A 15,964-nucleotide genomic window follows, 5' to 3' on the forward strand; every position below is an offset into this window, starting at 1 on the left:
CTACCCTGGCCCATTGGGATAATTGAAACACCTCACCTCCAGGCCAAGTGCAGGGCTGGGAGGAATGGGTAAGCACTGGTCGCACAGCCTTATATAGTGAAACAGACTAAAGACTAAAGAGATAGCAAAACACCTTTGGCTGAACTCTGCCCCTGGTTGTCCTCAAATTTGTCCCATTGTGATAAAAATTAAATAAAAATAAGTCTAGCCCTAAAAGAGAGACATCTCTCATTTTAGCAGGCCTGAAACAGTGGTAATAGTAGTGTAGAATTTAAGCACACTGGAATTGGGATTCATATAATCCTGGATTTTAATTTTAGTGCCATCAGTGATACACTGTGAGACTTGGAACAAGGTTGTTTTTAAGTAAATAATGTAACAATGTACAGCATATAACCAGTGCTCAAGAAACAAGAGTTGTTGTTACATTATTATGATAAATATCATTTTTACTTTGGGAACTCTGATCAGGATACTTTAGATATTGGTGCTATGTGAGGGAAAGAGGGAAAAGACTCTACTTAGTGGAGCACAGTGTAAAAGAACTTGGGCTAATCAGGAAGAGAAAACAATTTATTGACACTAATCCTGACTACAGTTATATCAAGAATCCTGTGCAAGAGTAATTGGACCTGTTTTAGTAAGGCCTTGGGAGGCAGAACCTAGACCAAAGCAGGGGATGGAGGTGGGAGATAAATTTGGCTTCATATAGAGAAGCATCTTGGGCAGATTAGAGAGGAAGAGAAAACAGCGGACTGTCCTCTGAGTGGAGTCAGTTCTTCATTCTGAGTTTCCCAGGGTGGAAGAAATCTTGGTAAAGAAGTTGTGGACGGGATTCCAGGGATTCTGAATTTCTAGACAATGCCTCGGACCAGAGAAGGCTCTAAAGAAGCAGCAGAGGGTGGGAGTAAAAGTAAGTAGCTTGACCAGCACTCGCTGTATCCTTTCCTCCTCCACTTGCACATTTCTACGGCTGGGAATTTCTGATTTAACCTTGGGGACTGGAGCCCCGCCCACAAGTTGCCGGTTACCGAGGCAACGGAAGCGGTTGACCAGAGCGTTTAGAACCGGTTTGGCAGAGGGGAGCCAATCCCTTCAGGAACTGGGCGTGGCTTCGGTTACTGTGGCAGCGGGGACGCTTAGTCCGGGCCTGAGGCCAGTTTAGAGGCTAATGCTCCTCCCGTTCTTTGCATGGCACCCAAGAAAGAGAAAGGCGGGACAACCACCACCAGCTCTAAGATATGGGAACCCTCGCTCATAGCTGCACAATTCAACCAGGTATGCCCGGAACCCCGTAAATCCTCTCTGACCACCGCCCCCCGCCCCACCTCCACTCCAGTGCTGAAGCCCGAGCCAGACTCTCCAGGCGACGCCGCCAGGCTGGCCTTCTCTTCTAGACATCACCGCTGCCCCCTCGGAAGATTGTACTTGGCACCGCTCTCCCAGCCCTGACGGTTTTGTTCACAAAAATCCTAAGGTCCCACCCTCAGGGAGTATTGAGGGAACAGGGAAGGGGACTCCGATTTCAAGAGGGGATGAAAGTGAGCGGTGGGGGAAGAGTAGAGGTTCTGACATCTCACCATCCTTTTCAATGAAGTCATCCAGAAGGTACTCCACAAATGTACTGGAGTTGTCTTTATGAACTACTCACTTTCTCTTCATTTCTCCTGAGGAAAAAATCCTGCTGAATCATTTGTAGCCTGCACATAGTAAGACTTCAATAAGAGCTGTATGAAAATAGACATGGAGTATCAATGCATTTGGTATCCATGTATTTAATACAAAGGAGCCTTCTACAGATAGGAAAGGATGACTTTCTTATGCAACGCCCTAATACCACAATATCAAACGTTCTGATGTATTTTGAAGGTAGTCTAGGAGATCAGAGTAGTGAGGGGTTGACTGCTAGACTCATCCATAGGATGACACAAAGGTAATCTATAACCCACCTGCCATCCATCACTGACCAGTTCTCCACCCTACTCACACCACCACCTCCAGTGAGCTGGGCAGCCCAGTACCTCCTGTCATCAGCTGCCAGAAATTCACTTCAACACTAAGTTGTTTCTAAGTCCAAGATAATATGTGCAAGAAGGAATTCTGGGAATTCCGGGCTGCCATTCCAAAAGCACCTTAAAAAACTGGAAAATTTTTTTTCATTTTCTATGCGTATATGTTGCACTAGAGAGTGAGTACTTAAAGGAAAAATACATCTGAAGTTTCAAGATGTTCTCATGAGAGATTTCTATTTGTCCTTATTTTCTACTATTATAGTTTTTTCCTGTGAACAGTGATCCTGTCTGATATGAAATTCCACCAGATGAAGAATTTTGTGAAAGTAATTAAGATATTGCCGATTCTGACATGATGTCATGGAATTGGGGGTTATTTCTATAACCTTAGGAATGAAGGATGTCAACTCAGTAATTCCCAGTTACGTTCTCAAATTCTCAAAGATGTTTTTTAAAATACTCTATAAAAGCAACCTCTCTTTTGCTTTTATAATTCAGTACTAGCCAAAATAATTTTTTCTCCATTTTCTTTGAAATTGTGTAGGCCAAGTTTGGGCTTGGAGAGAACATTTCTGCTTGAATTATAAACTGCTGAACAACAGAGCCTGATGGAGCTGCTGACATTGCATTAAGCTTTAGTGTTGCAAATATGAAGCTATAATTTTCCTAGTTGAATGGAAAACCTAAAGGCACTATTTTCCCTTATGACTTGAAAACCTGAAATAATATTCGGCTTTCTTGTTCCTGCCTAAACAATATAATTTCAATAAATCTTATATAGTAATAGAAACAATTTGAACTCAAAGAAATATGTAACTTTAACTACAACAAGTAAACTTCTTCAGTTTGTTGAAATACAGGTTCTTTATTGCAGAGGGAAGGCAACTACCCTCCACCTCCTCTCGTATTTTTTTCTTAGCTTGGTTTCGTGTCTGTTCCCAGAGGAAAATTCCCAAATTAAGCCTGAAGTCCAGTGCCCAGAGGCATGCCCTAACCACAATGTAATAGTCTCTGAATTTGGGTTAAAGATGACTATAGATGTGTGAATTCCTTATTCATAGGGCTTAACAAAGTTCTTTGTACATATTGGGCGCACAAAAAATGTTATTGCTTTAGTTTCCAGGGTTTCTTTCCATGGAGTTCCACTGCTGTGCAAATTGTGCTCCATTATATGTGGTTGAGTATCTGTGTGCTACTCTGTGTGTGCGCTCATTGGGGGCCAGAGAGAGGGAAGTTTTCCTCTCAGTCTTCCAGAAGCCAGTTTTTAGAATTAACTGATTAAATAGTCCTAATCAACAGCAAGTTTGAAGTCCTGTTTGTATTGAGCTGAACTAGAGTTTACAGAAAATAAATAGGTTCACAACTTGGTTTTTGTCAGTTTACTTTGGATCAGTATTTTGGGCTGTCTCTGAGAGACTAGAATAATCATCAAATTTTCAGTACATTTTCGTTGGCTCTAAAACACAAAATGATAAATAATACAAGGCAGTCTGTTTCTAAGCATTAGATGATTACATTGAGTCTAGAGGTTAGGAAGATCAAAGGGGGCTGAGATAGCCAGGAAATGCTTTTTAAGATACTTACCTTTATCTGAGTTCTGAAGAATAGATAGAGTTTAAGTAGGTAAAAAGCAGGAGGACAATTATTTTCAGAAAGGAGACCAATATGTGACTTAAATGAACCTGGGACACTTAAATTGAGAGAGGAAAAAAATGCAGGTTAGATGGCTTCTAGGTGTACATTGCTTGTAAATTAATTCTGTCAATCAAATGATCATTTACTAACTTTGTTATCCAGACATTTAGCTTGTTATTATATATATGAATAGATAATATTGTTATATGTGAATATATTACATTATTAGTGTATTGAACTGTCACACTTCAAATTAGGTAAATTGGAAATATTTAGGGACAAGACTATAAAAATGCATCTTAATGTTGTCTTGTATATGACATAGACATTATATTTATGATATCTAGCTGCATTAAGCTGTTAGAGATGCTTTGGTGTTTTATAAATTAAAATCTTTTCATGCAACTGTCAAAGCAGCCTCTACTGGCCACAGTGAGAGGAACAGGTGTTAACCCAGGTCCTCGGTGATAAAAGGTGCTATCTGGAAGCATTTTTTTCTAAGATATTTTTATTTATATTTTTTATTGTGGTAAAACATACATATAACAAGAAAGTTATCATTCTAAACATTTTTAATGTACTGCTCAGTGAATGGCATGAAGTATCTTCACATTATTGTGCAACCATCACCACCTTCCATCTTAAAAACTCTTTCATCTTCCTCAACTGAAACTATATCCATTTTCTAATTCCACTACCTCCCTCCCCTCAGCACCTGGAAACACCCATTTTTCTTTATTGTGGATTTTTGTCCCAAAAATATGGTCTTCAGAATTTGCTGCTGCTGCTGCTAGGTCGCTTCAGTCGTGTCCGACTCTCTGCGACCCCACAGATGGCAGCCCACCAGGCTCCTCCGTCCCTGGGATTCTCCAGGCAAGAACACTGGAGTAGGTTGCCATTCCCTTCTCCAATGCCTGAAAGTGAAAAGTGAAAGTGAATTCGCTCAGTCGTCTCCTACTGTTCACGACCCCATGGACTGCAGCCCACCAGGCCCCTCCATCCATGGGATTTTCCAGGCAAGAGTACTGGAGTGGGTTGCCATTGCCTTCTCCGAGGAGTCTCCAAAAGTTTGAGTTGATTTAGAAATCTCATAGGTAGAGTGTGGTTTGAGATTTTGTTAATCTTAATTCTTAAATATTTTTATACTTTCAAATTATCCTTGGATGATTATGTTTTTTCATTTGTTCCAAGTTTAAGGTCTCGTTTTTAGGCGTGGCAAGAAGGTAGCCATAACTTGTGAGACCAACTATTTGCATAACAATTAGTTCATTCGCTTACTGTGACCCACCATAGAAACTGTTAAAAAACAGGAAAAAAAAAATTGTCAATCCACATATACCTTAACCCAGCCAGCCTCACTAATCAAACTAATCAAATTTACTGATTTCACTTTGTAAAGGTGATTTCAGGTCCCTAATACCCTACTTAGGTATTGGACACTTAACTGTCATTTACCTTACATTCATCATTAAGATTTTACTTCCTGATTAAGCCTTTGACCCTTCTTTAATATAAATATCCACATATTTTAAAACACTTGTAAACATCTACTGTAATATATTTAGTTCTTTACTGAGACTCATGAGGTCTTGCTTTTAAAATTTATATATTTTCATTATCAGTGTATGTTTACCCCTTTCAAATGAATAATAATATTTGTATCAAAGGCACAGATTAATAATATACATGGTAATGCTGTCCTTCACAATACTCACTCAGAGGTTGAGGCTCCCAGGGTATTTGGGCTAACCTGCTTCTTTTAAAGATCTGAGGATTCAAGTATTGTAAGTTCTGGTTAAGTTCTGGTCCAAAAATATGCAATGAATTGGAACATGAGGGACCAGATTACAGATTTTCTCCCTAGTCCTTCTTCCTTAATAGAACTATATGTTATGATATAACTATAGCATTTAATATAGACCTTGCAATTAAAAAAATATATATTTTAAACCAAATTTAAGGAGAAATTTAAATACTTTGCTTCAAATTTCAAGATCTATACAAAATGCTATTTTTTTTTAAGTGTGAAAAAATGCCTCCTTCTACTACCTAGAAATATGCCACATTTCCTGGTTGTGCCTGTCGAAATTTGGCTCATCAGTGTCTCAGACCACCTTCATCTCTCCACTTTCCAATTTCTGTCAGTGGCACGAGAATTCTTAGAGTCATTGAAGTTCATCAAGAGTGAGTCATTGCTCTTGTTATTCAGCTGGCCTCAAAGTTCTCTTAATTTTTCCTTTAATATTTTCTCACTTTTGTCTCTTCCTTTCTTTTCTCATGCCTTCATTCTTCATTTTGACCCCTGAATTTTTACAGTAGCCCCTTCACCTTTACTTATTATAGAATCATCTATTTTTGTCAAACCAAGCCTGTTTGTGAAACCAGTGACCACTGTACCTTTCCTAAACACTGCTCACACCATGTTCACGCCTCCATCAAAAAGTATCAGCGACTGTCTGTACTCTCAAAATCTAATCACCCTGGCTTCTCCAACCCTCTTTAGACTGGTCCCCATTTAACTATCAGACTGAATTGCTCCAGGCAAGGCAGTCTCCTCCTTGAAGTACAGACACACGAAGGAGCCAGTGAGCTGCTGGAGAAAGCCCCAGCTGTGGGGCCCAGCCAATCTGGGTAAACAATCCTGATTTTGAAAGGCCTGATGAATGGCCTACAGCAAGTGTCTTACCTTCTCTGAGCCTCTTTCTCCTTTTGTCATACGGAGATAATAATATTCACCTCAAAGATTTACTGAGGTTGTTGTTCAGTCGCCAAGTCGTGTAGGACGCTTTGTGATCCGTGGACAGCAGCATGCCAGTTTTCCCTGTCCCTCACCATCTCCTGGAGTAAGACTGAGGAGTAAGTGATATTTGCTTCATTTCATAGATACTGTATTCACCTGGCTTCTGATAACAGTTCAGTAAGAGAGTTCACTCCCTCCAGTCTGCTTTTTCACTCATAATAGTTTCTCTACTTAAAATGAACTTCCACCTTCCATCTCCTCATCAGACCCATTCTTTTAGGCTCTCATAAAGCCATGCCTGCAGTAAGCTTTCCTAACTACCCTAACCCACATTTATCTTCCCTCACCTTTGCTCTTGGCCCTATTTTTTACAACTCAGTCCTTGGTTGGAAGTATGCCTTGAATTATTTGCTATCATTTCATGTTTTCTAGAGCATTAAATATCATGTGAGTGGCTTCACAGAAAAATCATATCTTATACTCCTTAAATCTATTCTACAATGACTAACATGTTTCTAGGCACACAAACCCATACTCAAAATCTATACAAAATTAATTCACCGACTTGCTTAGGAATATGAAGAAACTTTTTTTGTAGAAACCAGGCCAGAGCAGTTAGTAGACTGAGGAGCTGTTTTCCAAGAGAAGAGGAAGGGACAGAAAACATTTATATAAAAAAGCATCACAGCAGATAAATAGGCTGACTGTAGCAGTACCCGCCCCCCAAATTATACAATGATTCCATTTCACTTCACAGAGATATTTCTCTGCCAACCAGGAGGCATTAAAGTGAAAGCTCTTTAGAACATGTAGTTCAGTTCAGTTCAGTCGCTCAGTCATGTCCAACTCTTTGAGACCCCATGAATCCCAGCACACCAGGCCTCCCTGTCCATCACTAACTCCCAGAGTTCACCCAAACTCAGGTGCATCAAGTCAGTGATGCCATCCAGCCATCTCATCCTCTGCCGTCCCCTTCTCCTCCTGCCCCCAATCCCTCCCAGCATCAGGGTCTTTTCCAATGAGTCAACTCTTCACATGAGGTGGCCAAAGTATTGGAGTTTCAGCTTCAGCATCAGTCCTTCCAGTGAACACCCAGGACTGATCTCCTTTAGGATGGACTGGTTGGGTCTCCTTTCAGTCCAAGGGACTCTCAAGAGTCTTCTCCAACACCATAGTTCAAAAGCATCAATTCTTCAGCACTCAGCTTTCTTCACACTTCTCATTATATTATACAACAGCTGAGGAATAATACTTATCTCTTATTAAACATAGCTTAGTGACAATTGCTGAGTTGTACACACTTGAAAAAATAGTAATGAAATTTCCTTGGAGTCTGGAACAAAGCTTACACCTTGTAAAGGTTTGGAAGGTAGATAAGGGTTCTGGACAGGTATTGCTGAAATGTTTATATTCCAGACTGCTTAAATAAAGTTATAAAGTATAGAGATGCTAGGATGATAATAAGCAGTCTAAGTAGGTTTGGGAAGAAAAATGTTCAGTTGTGCTCAAAACCATTATGAATGCAGTTTATCAAAAGAGAAATATGTTTTATTGGACAGAACCCTTGAATAATTTTTGAGAGGCAGTGGAGGATTTTTTAAACTTTTTTGATCTTCAACAGTAACCTATTTCTCATGTTAATGTGTATTTAAGACTTACTGGAAATACTCATAATATGAGCTGAAGACTGATGTCTGGCAGCAAGCATATTTCTGAAATTGGGTTGGTTTTTATTACAATATTTTCTGAAATATGCTTTCACTGATATTTACAAAACAAATTGCCAGTTCGCACAAAGGTTGTTTTAATAAAAGCCAATGAAAACAACTGAGTTGCTAGGAAGAATGTTAAGAGGGAAATGGACTTTTCATAACCTCACATTATAATTTCTCTTTTTGGACAAAAATGTATTATTTGAATGAGTTTGGAACCAAAGGGAGTTTGCATGTCAAAATATCTACCTGGATGTTATATGTGATCATTTTTATTGCAAATGAAAAATATTAAATACAAGCAAAATGTTAAGTGTTGCCAGTATGAGTTTGGCAACGTACTAGGAAAATGTTACTTAAGAAATGGTGAACATTGACCGTGTTTCAGCTCTAGCCATAGAAACCATCATTAGCTTCCAGTTACCCACAGGGTACAATGTGAGATATTCTGCCTGGCTTTCATAACCCTGCCTAATTTGGTCTTTCTCTGCCCAACCATCTTTATCTTCTTTTGCTCCAGTTGAATGATCTTTGTGGTATCCCCAGGCACATGGTGACTATTCTCATGCAGTTCCCTGGCCTGAAGATCTCCCTGCCTCCATCCAACTCCTTCTCATTAAAACCCTCCCTTATATCTTCCAGGGCCTTCCCTGGTGGCTCAGTGGCAAAGAATCTGCCTGCCAATGCAGGAGACATGGATCTGATCCCTGGATGAGGAAGATCCCCCAGAGAAGGAAATGACAGCCCATTCCAGTATTCTTGCCTGGGAAATCCCATGGACAGAGGAGCCTGGTGGGCTGTAGTCCATAGGGCTGCAAAGAGTTGGACACGACTTAGCCACTATACAACAACAACATATCTTCCAGAAAGGAGTTTAATCACATTATTCTGGTCCTTATTGACTTTTCTCCTTCCACTAAGCTACCTCAATGATTGTTATCTTTAGTGCTATCCTACTTTGAGCTATGGTACAATGCTTTCAGTGTTACTTACTGTTTCTGCATTCTCTTACAACATTGCAAATTCCTGGAGGATAGCAAAAGATTAATATTTTTAATTCCCTCCCTCTTGCCCACAGCACCTAATAGTGATTAGTACATAGTGGTCTTCTACGAATACCTACTGAATTAAATTCATTGACTGTCTTTTACTGCCTCAATTTCCTGGCCTGTTTCCTTTTTTGACCTCCAGAATTAGTCCCAACTCATTGCTCATGAGAAAATCTCAAAGCCTTAGTTTTGATATCCATAAAACAGAGACAGTGGTCATACCTCCTTTGCAGATATTAAAAAGATTGTTGAGAAGATTTAAAAACTTCTAACGTGTTATCTTAGACTTCACACATCCAAACCCAGACTCTAGATTTTACATTTCAAACCTGTTCTCTCCCAAGTCTTCACCTTCTCATTGAAGGGTATCACCATTCATTCAACAAGTCACTAGGGCCAAAACCCTTGCATTCATGGTTTCTCCTCCTTTCCTGTATCCCATAATCAAGCTTTGCGGAATCCTGTTGGCTCTGCCTTTGAAACTGATTTATCATCTAAATCATCTCTTCTTTTGACACCACCCATACTGCTATACCGTAATACAAGCTATCATCTTCTCTTGCTTAGCTACAGCTCAGGAGTTTCAGAACTTAGTCTCTTTCTCCCATTTTTGCTGCCCTGGAGTCTTGTCTTCATACAGCAACCGCAGTGGTTCTTTGAACTACACTGGCCTTTTGGCAGGCTTTGAATCCATCAACAAGCACACGACTACTATAGAGCCTTTGATCTTGCTATGCCTTCTGCCTAGAATGACCCTTCTCAAGACAGTCACATGAGCCACTCCTAACTGTCCTTCAGAATTCTGTTCAAATATTGCCTTCCCTGACCTCCCTATGTAAACTATATCTTCACTGTCTATTCACTTACTCTTGTTCAGTTCCTGACCTTCTACTTCATTTATCTTGTCTGTTTTCCCTCTTGTGATAGTAAGCTCTGTGAGGGCAGGTGTATGTCTCATTCATTAATACATCACCAGCACCCGACATTTAGAGGGGCTCAATTATCTTAATTATCTCAATTAATTTAATTATCTCTGACTATATTTAATACATGGTAGTGAAAAGAAAATATTTATATTGATTTATTTGATATACATTTTTATTGCATCATCTGGGTATATTGATGCAACTGGGTCTACAGTGAGTTACAACTGAAACAAAACATTCGGAACATTTTTCAAAAAACTATGGGCTGAAACCCCAGAAATTCCATTCACCCCTCTGGCACTGTTTTCATGGTAGCTATTCAAATAGTTTGAGATATCACAGGTGCTGTCCTACTAGCGCCCCCACCATCAACAAAAACCATTTAACTATTAATATCTTTAGCATCTTTACCAGAAGAAGGAGAAAAAAAAGACCTGAAAGTGAAGTCACTCAGATGTGTCTGACTGTTGGCGACCCCATGGACTGTAGCCTGCCAGGCTCTTCCACCCATGAGATTTTCCAGGCAAGAATACTGGAGTGGGTTGACATTTCCTTCTCCAGGGGATCTTCCTGACCCAGGGATCGAACCCAGGTCTCCCATATTGCAGGCAGACTCTTTACCATCTGAGCCACCAGGGAATTCTAGTGTTTTAGCATCTTGAGTTTTGCAAATAAGGTATTATTAAAGCACTTTTACATGAAACATTCAAAGTTTTAGCAATAGTAATTGAATGTGCTACTTTGATTTATATGTTTTCCTAAAGGTTTTCTTCTCATTTCAGTAGATAAATGCTTTGCCATAGTCAACGCTGTAAATCTACATTGCAGTGGTACACCCATATATTATTTTTTGAAGTTCAGCTAGTATTTTATGTCTAAAAATGCTCACTGATGTTTAACTACATAGTAGGTTATGTTAAAAGCTCTGATGATATATTTTTAAATGTTTTGCAATTACTTCATTGACACATTTTGATAAAAAATTTTGTTTCAGTTTTTTTAATGCATGAAGCTGATTATATTATGTTCTTTAAATTTTCCTTCATTAATTATTGCAAAATTTCCTTATTGAAATTGTGAGCTTTAGCAAAACATGTTTGCCATTCTGATTAAAAAAATGTGCTTGCCTGTTCAACTTTTAACAACACAAACTTAAGAGTTCCATTTCCATCCAACATTTATATCATTTGCAATAATAATAAAAAATAATTAATCAGATGTTTATGTTGAAAGAATTATGTTGTTTTGCACTTCAGAAATACAAACTATTTATTAATGTCATAATGATTTTTACATAGTATCAGAATATGCCTCAGATTATATTGATTATATTTTTCTTCTTTGATCTCCTGAAAAGTCAGAATACTTAGCTATTCATGATACTTGAAAAAAAATCTAAAAACCTATCCAACTTTGAAGTCCTCTTCACTGTGGATTTCCATTTTAAGCATTTTATATTATAAATTTATATACATATAACTTATATGTTATTAATATAAGTACATAACATAAAAATTATGTACACAGGAATTGAATTACACTATCATTTAAAAACAGTAAAAACTAAACGAGTCAGAAGCAATAGTTTGAGCTTGAGGATGATGACTGGGGATCCTCTGGAAGCCCAGAATGCTTAGGAAAAGATGTACAGTGTACCGTTGCTGCCTATCAGGACAAAGTCTAGACCATAAACCATGCTGCAAAATTTCCCTCAATGCTACACTGCTAAGAAACTTAGGTATCAATGATCAAAGCAACATCTTCTAATGATCAGTTCGTACTAACAAGATTTTATTTTTCATTCCTAATTTTACCAATTTTTTTTCTACCAACCAGCCTACAATCCAGTTCACCCACTAGGGGGGCATACTTGTGTGTGTCCAGGAGGTGTCAGAACTATCTCCTCTTCTCCCCTCTATGTTCCCTCTACATGGCCACCCGTCTGTCCTTCTGTCCTGCCAATATGATCATGTCACATCCTGCTTTGATCTCAACCCTTACTATTACTTACTTGGCCCTTCGTAATCTTCCTGGCTCCATTCCAGCCTCATCTTCCCCGCTCTGTCCCAGCCCCTATCATCCCTAACAATTCTACAACTCAAACCTGCTAGGTAATTTTGTGCCTTCATGTATATAGGATTTTTTTAGAATGCCCTTCAAAAAAAATGTCCTATATAAATCAGATGTACATCCTCTGTACAACTAGGACTGACTTCCTATTTCCTATTTATAGTTCACCATGCTTCCACAGCACTTATGCATACCATGATGATGGTAATTGTGTTAGAGTTATTGGTGGATCTGCTCTTGCACTTGACTGTGCACTTCTCAAGGACAAGTAGTGAGTCATATTGTCTTTGGGTCCTCTCTGTTGAATACACTCAGTCATTCATAATTGGAGGAATGATGAAAACAATTGCAGGCATTCTTCCTGTTATACCACAGCCACCCACCTTTAAATCACCTTCTTCCTACCTTCCATATTTTTTTACTGAGATAAAACAAACAAATGGCAATACTAAATGTTCACTCTAATCCATTTTGGTATATGTACACACCAAGATATAGAACATTTTCAGCCATATAGAAGATTTCCTCAAGCCTCTTCCAAATAATACCTACACCCCCAAGGAAATTAACACTGTTCTGACTATTAACACTATTCTACCATCATCAATTACTTTTCCTGTTCTTAAATTTTATTTAAATGATACACATGAACTCTTTATGCTTAACATAAAGTCTGTGAAATTCATCCATGTTCTTGCATTACAAATCATGTGTTCTTTTTGACGACTTTGCAGAATTCCATGTATGAATGTACTATGATTTTTTTATGTATTCTCTTGCTGATTGACATTTGGGTCATCCCAATGACATTGGGACATTGCAGTTTGAGGTATTACAAATGATACTACTATAAAATTCTTGTATGGATTTTTCTTTGGACATATGTACTCACTTTCCTGAGTATGTAACTAGGGATGGAAAAGCTGGTCATAGGATAGGCATATGTTTAGCTTTAGTAGCTACAACCACAGAGTTTTCTAAAAGGATTGTACCCATTTACACCCCATTAGTAATATATGAAGTTCCAAGTCACTTATCAGTCTTTTTAATTACATAAATTTTTTTGTTTTGTATTTCTACTGTACTTCATCATTGTTGTTAGATGCTCAGCCGTGTCCAACTCTTTGCAACCCCATGGGCTGCAGCACGCCAGGCTTCCCTGTCCTTCAGCAAATCTATATGTTGAAACTAAATTCCTAATGTGATGGTACTAGGAGATGGGTCCTTGGAAGTGGAGCTCTCATGAAGAGGATTATTGCCTCTATAAAAGACAGTCTAGAGAGATTCCTCTTTCTGCTATGTTACATTGTAGTGAGAAGAGGGCCATCCATGAGCCAAGAAGTGAACTCTCACTAGACATTCAATTTGCAAGTGCCTTGATATTTTAACTCCAGAACTATAAGAAAGAAAATTATGTTTTTTAAAACCCCCGAAGTCTGTGGTATTGTTATTAGCCCAAACAGACTAAGACATGCTATAATAGTTCTCCCTCTCTGATCTAAATTTGTTTCAGTCAGTCAGTGCCCCCACTGAAGTCCCTCCTACCCTATGACCAGTTTGTTTGCCATTTTGTGACTCTTTCCAGCGATTCAGTCCCTTTCTAGGTTTTATGCTTAAAACTCAACACGGAGTTCCAAGTACAAAGATATTCTAGTTTTGTACAGCTGTAGGATAATGTTTTCTATTTTTGTTCCCACTTTATTTCTAGATCTGGTGAGCCAAGGCCTTTTAACCAGAACTGCAGCACATTAAGCTGATAGTTATGGGCAAGCATTAAACATAGTCACCATTCCTATAAATGATCATCAAAGCCTATGAAGTTTTTTTCAAAGTTTCATAAAAGAAATTTCTTTTTTTTTAATTGAAATATATTTGATTTACAGTATTGTTTTAGTTTCTTATGTACAGCAAAGTAGTTCAGCTATATATCTACAGTCTTTGTCATATGCTTTTCCACTATGGTTCACCACAAGATATTGAATATAGTACCCTTCGCTATATAGTAGGACCTTGTTGCATATCTATTTTATATATAGTAGTTTGTATGTGCTAATCCCAAACTCCTAATATATCCCTCCCCTGCCCTTTTCCCCTTTGGTAACTAAAAGTTTGTTTTCTATGTCTGTGTGTCTGTTTCTATTTTGTAAATAAGTTCATTTGTATCATTTCTTTTTAGTTTCCACATATACAGGATATCATGTGATATCTGCCTTTCTCTTTCTGACTTAGTTAAGATGAAAATCCCTAGGTCCATCCATGTTGCTGCAAATGGCCTTATTTCATTCTTTTTTATAGATGAGTGATATTTCATTGGATGTATGTACCACATCTTCTTTATCTGTTCATCTGTCGATAGACATTTAGTGTGCTTCCCTGTCCTGGCTATTGTGAATAATGCGGTCATGAACACAGGGGTGCATGTATCTTTTTGAATTAGTTTTCTCTAGATGTATGCCCAGGAGTGGGATGGCTGCATTGTATAAAGCCTCTAAACTTGTAGCTAGAGTTAAGATTATGTTTTCTTCAATGCATCTACTTACGTTTTACACAACGAATGTCATTTGACACACATGCTTGCTCAGTTTAGAAAGCTTCGTCAAGTCTCCCTGCAGTGTTTAATTATTCCCTTGGCCCACAGCATCACTGTCAGCGTCTGCCGGTGAAGGCCAGGCAGAGTGGTAGAGGAAGGCCCGTTGTCTGGGAATCAGGATGTGTTTTTTCCTATCTGTGACACCTTGACCAAGTCTCCATGCTATAGATTTCCTATCTGCAAAATGAAGGAATTAGACAAAATGGCAATGAAAGAAACCACCTTGCGCCAAATTCTAAAAGCTTTTGATTCACTGTAACTGTTTATACATCTTGCATAAAGGTGGTTAAATAAGATATATACAAGGAAGGTCCCCCAGTCTCTTCTCTGTTAACACTTCTCCATCGAGAGAAGTGTCTGCTTAGCCTTACCTTTGTTTCTAAGCAAATTTTCTAACCATGGTGAAACATTTCCTCTACTTCCACCAGAAGTCAGTATTTTTAGTATGAAAATCTGTGAAATGCTTTCTAAAATGAAGTCAGTTCTGTTTCCTGACTTTACCTTGTCTTTACCCGTCACAACCTCGATGCTTAGTGTTAGTCCTCTTTGTTTTCTGCTAAATGTTGCCATGGTGTGTGGCCCTAGGTGTCACAGATAACATTGCAGTTTCTCAGGCCGGGTATATTGAATAGAAGTGTGGGGAGTAAACCCCCCAAATTGTATAAATACCAGTGAAAAATCATCTGATATCAAAAAATGTATGTGTGTATGTCGGACTGTGTGTATGTCGGACTGTGGACTGTAGCCCACCCGGCCCCTCTGTCCATGCAATTGTCCAGCCAAGAATACCAGAGTTCATTGCCGTGCCCTCCTCCAGGGGATCTTCTCGACCCAAGGGTGGAACCCAGGGCTCCCACTTTGTATTGCAGGTGTATTCTTTACCCACCGAGCCACCTGGGAAGCCCTTATGACTCCATATATGTATTTAATAATTGAGTTTTGGTTAAACTTTTTTAAGGTTAGGAATATTGACTTCAACTACCTCTGTTGTCTTAAAAAATTTTTATTGACGTATAGTTGATTTACAGTGTCGTGTTAATTACTGCTGTACATACATGTGCATACATTCTTTTTCATTTTTTTTCCATTATGTCAGCCACCTCTGTCTTTGCATAAGTATTTAGGTGACTGAACAAGGATAGAGTTTCATTATTCACACATTTTATTGTAATCACAAAGATAAGGCATTAGAGAATGTTTATTATTCAACTTGTCATGCATATCTTATCA

General features: G+C 38.6%; 1 protein-coding gene across 1 annotated transcript in view; it reads left to right on the plus strand.

Moving 5' to 3' along the window:
• The first annotated feature begins 1,186 nt into the window (after positions 1-1,186).
• SPAG17 (sperm associated antigen 17) overlaps positions 1,187-15,964 on the plus strand; it is a 232,357-nt gene continuing 217,579 nt past the window's right edge. The window contains exon 1 of the mRNA XM_043459617.1: positions 1,187-1,278. Within this exon, the coding sequence (XP_043315552.1) occupies positions 1,192-1,278 (87 nt within the window). The 5' untranslated portion in view covers positions 1,187-1,191. The remainder of the gene's footprint in view (positions 1,279-15,964) is intronic.

This window comes from Cervus canadensis, chromosome 2 (genome assembly GCF_019320065.1).
Source record: "Cervus canadensis isolate Bull #8, Minnesota chromosome 2, ASM1932006v1, whole genome shotgun sequence".
Taxonomy (NCBI): Eukaryota; Metazoa; Chordata; class Mammalia; order Artiodactyla; family Cervidae; genus Cervus; species Cervus canadensis.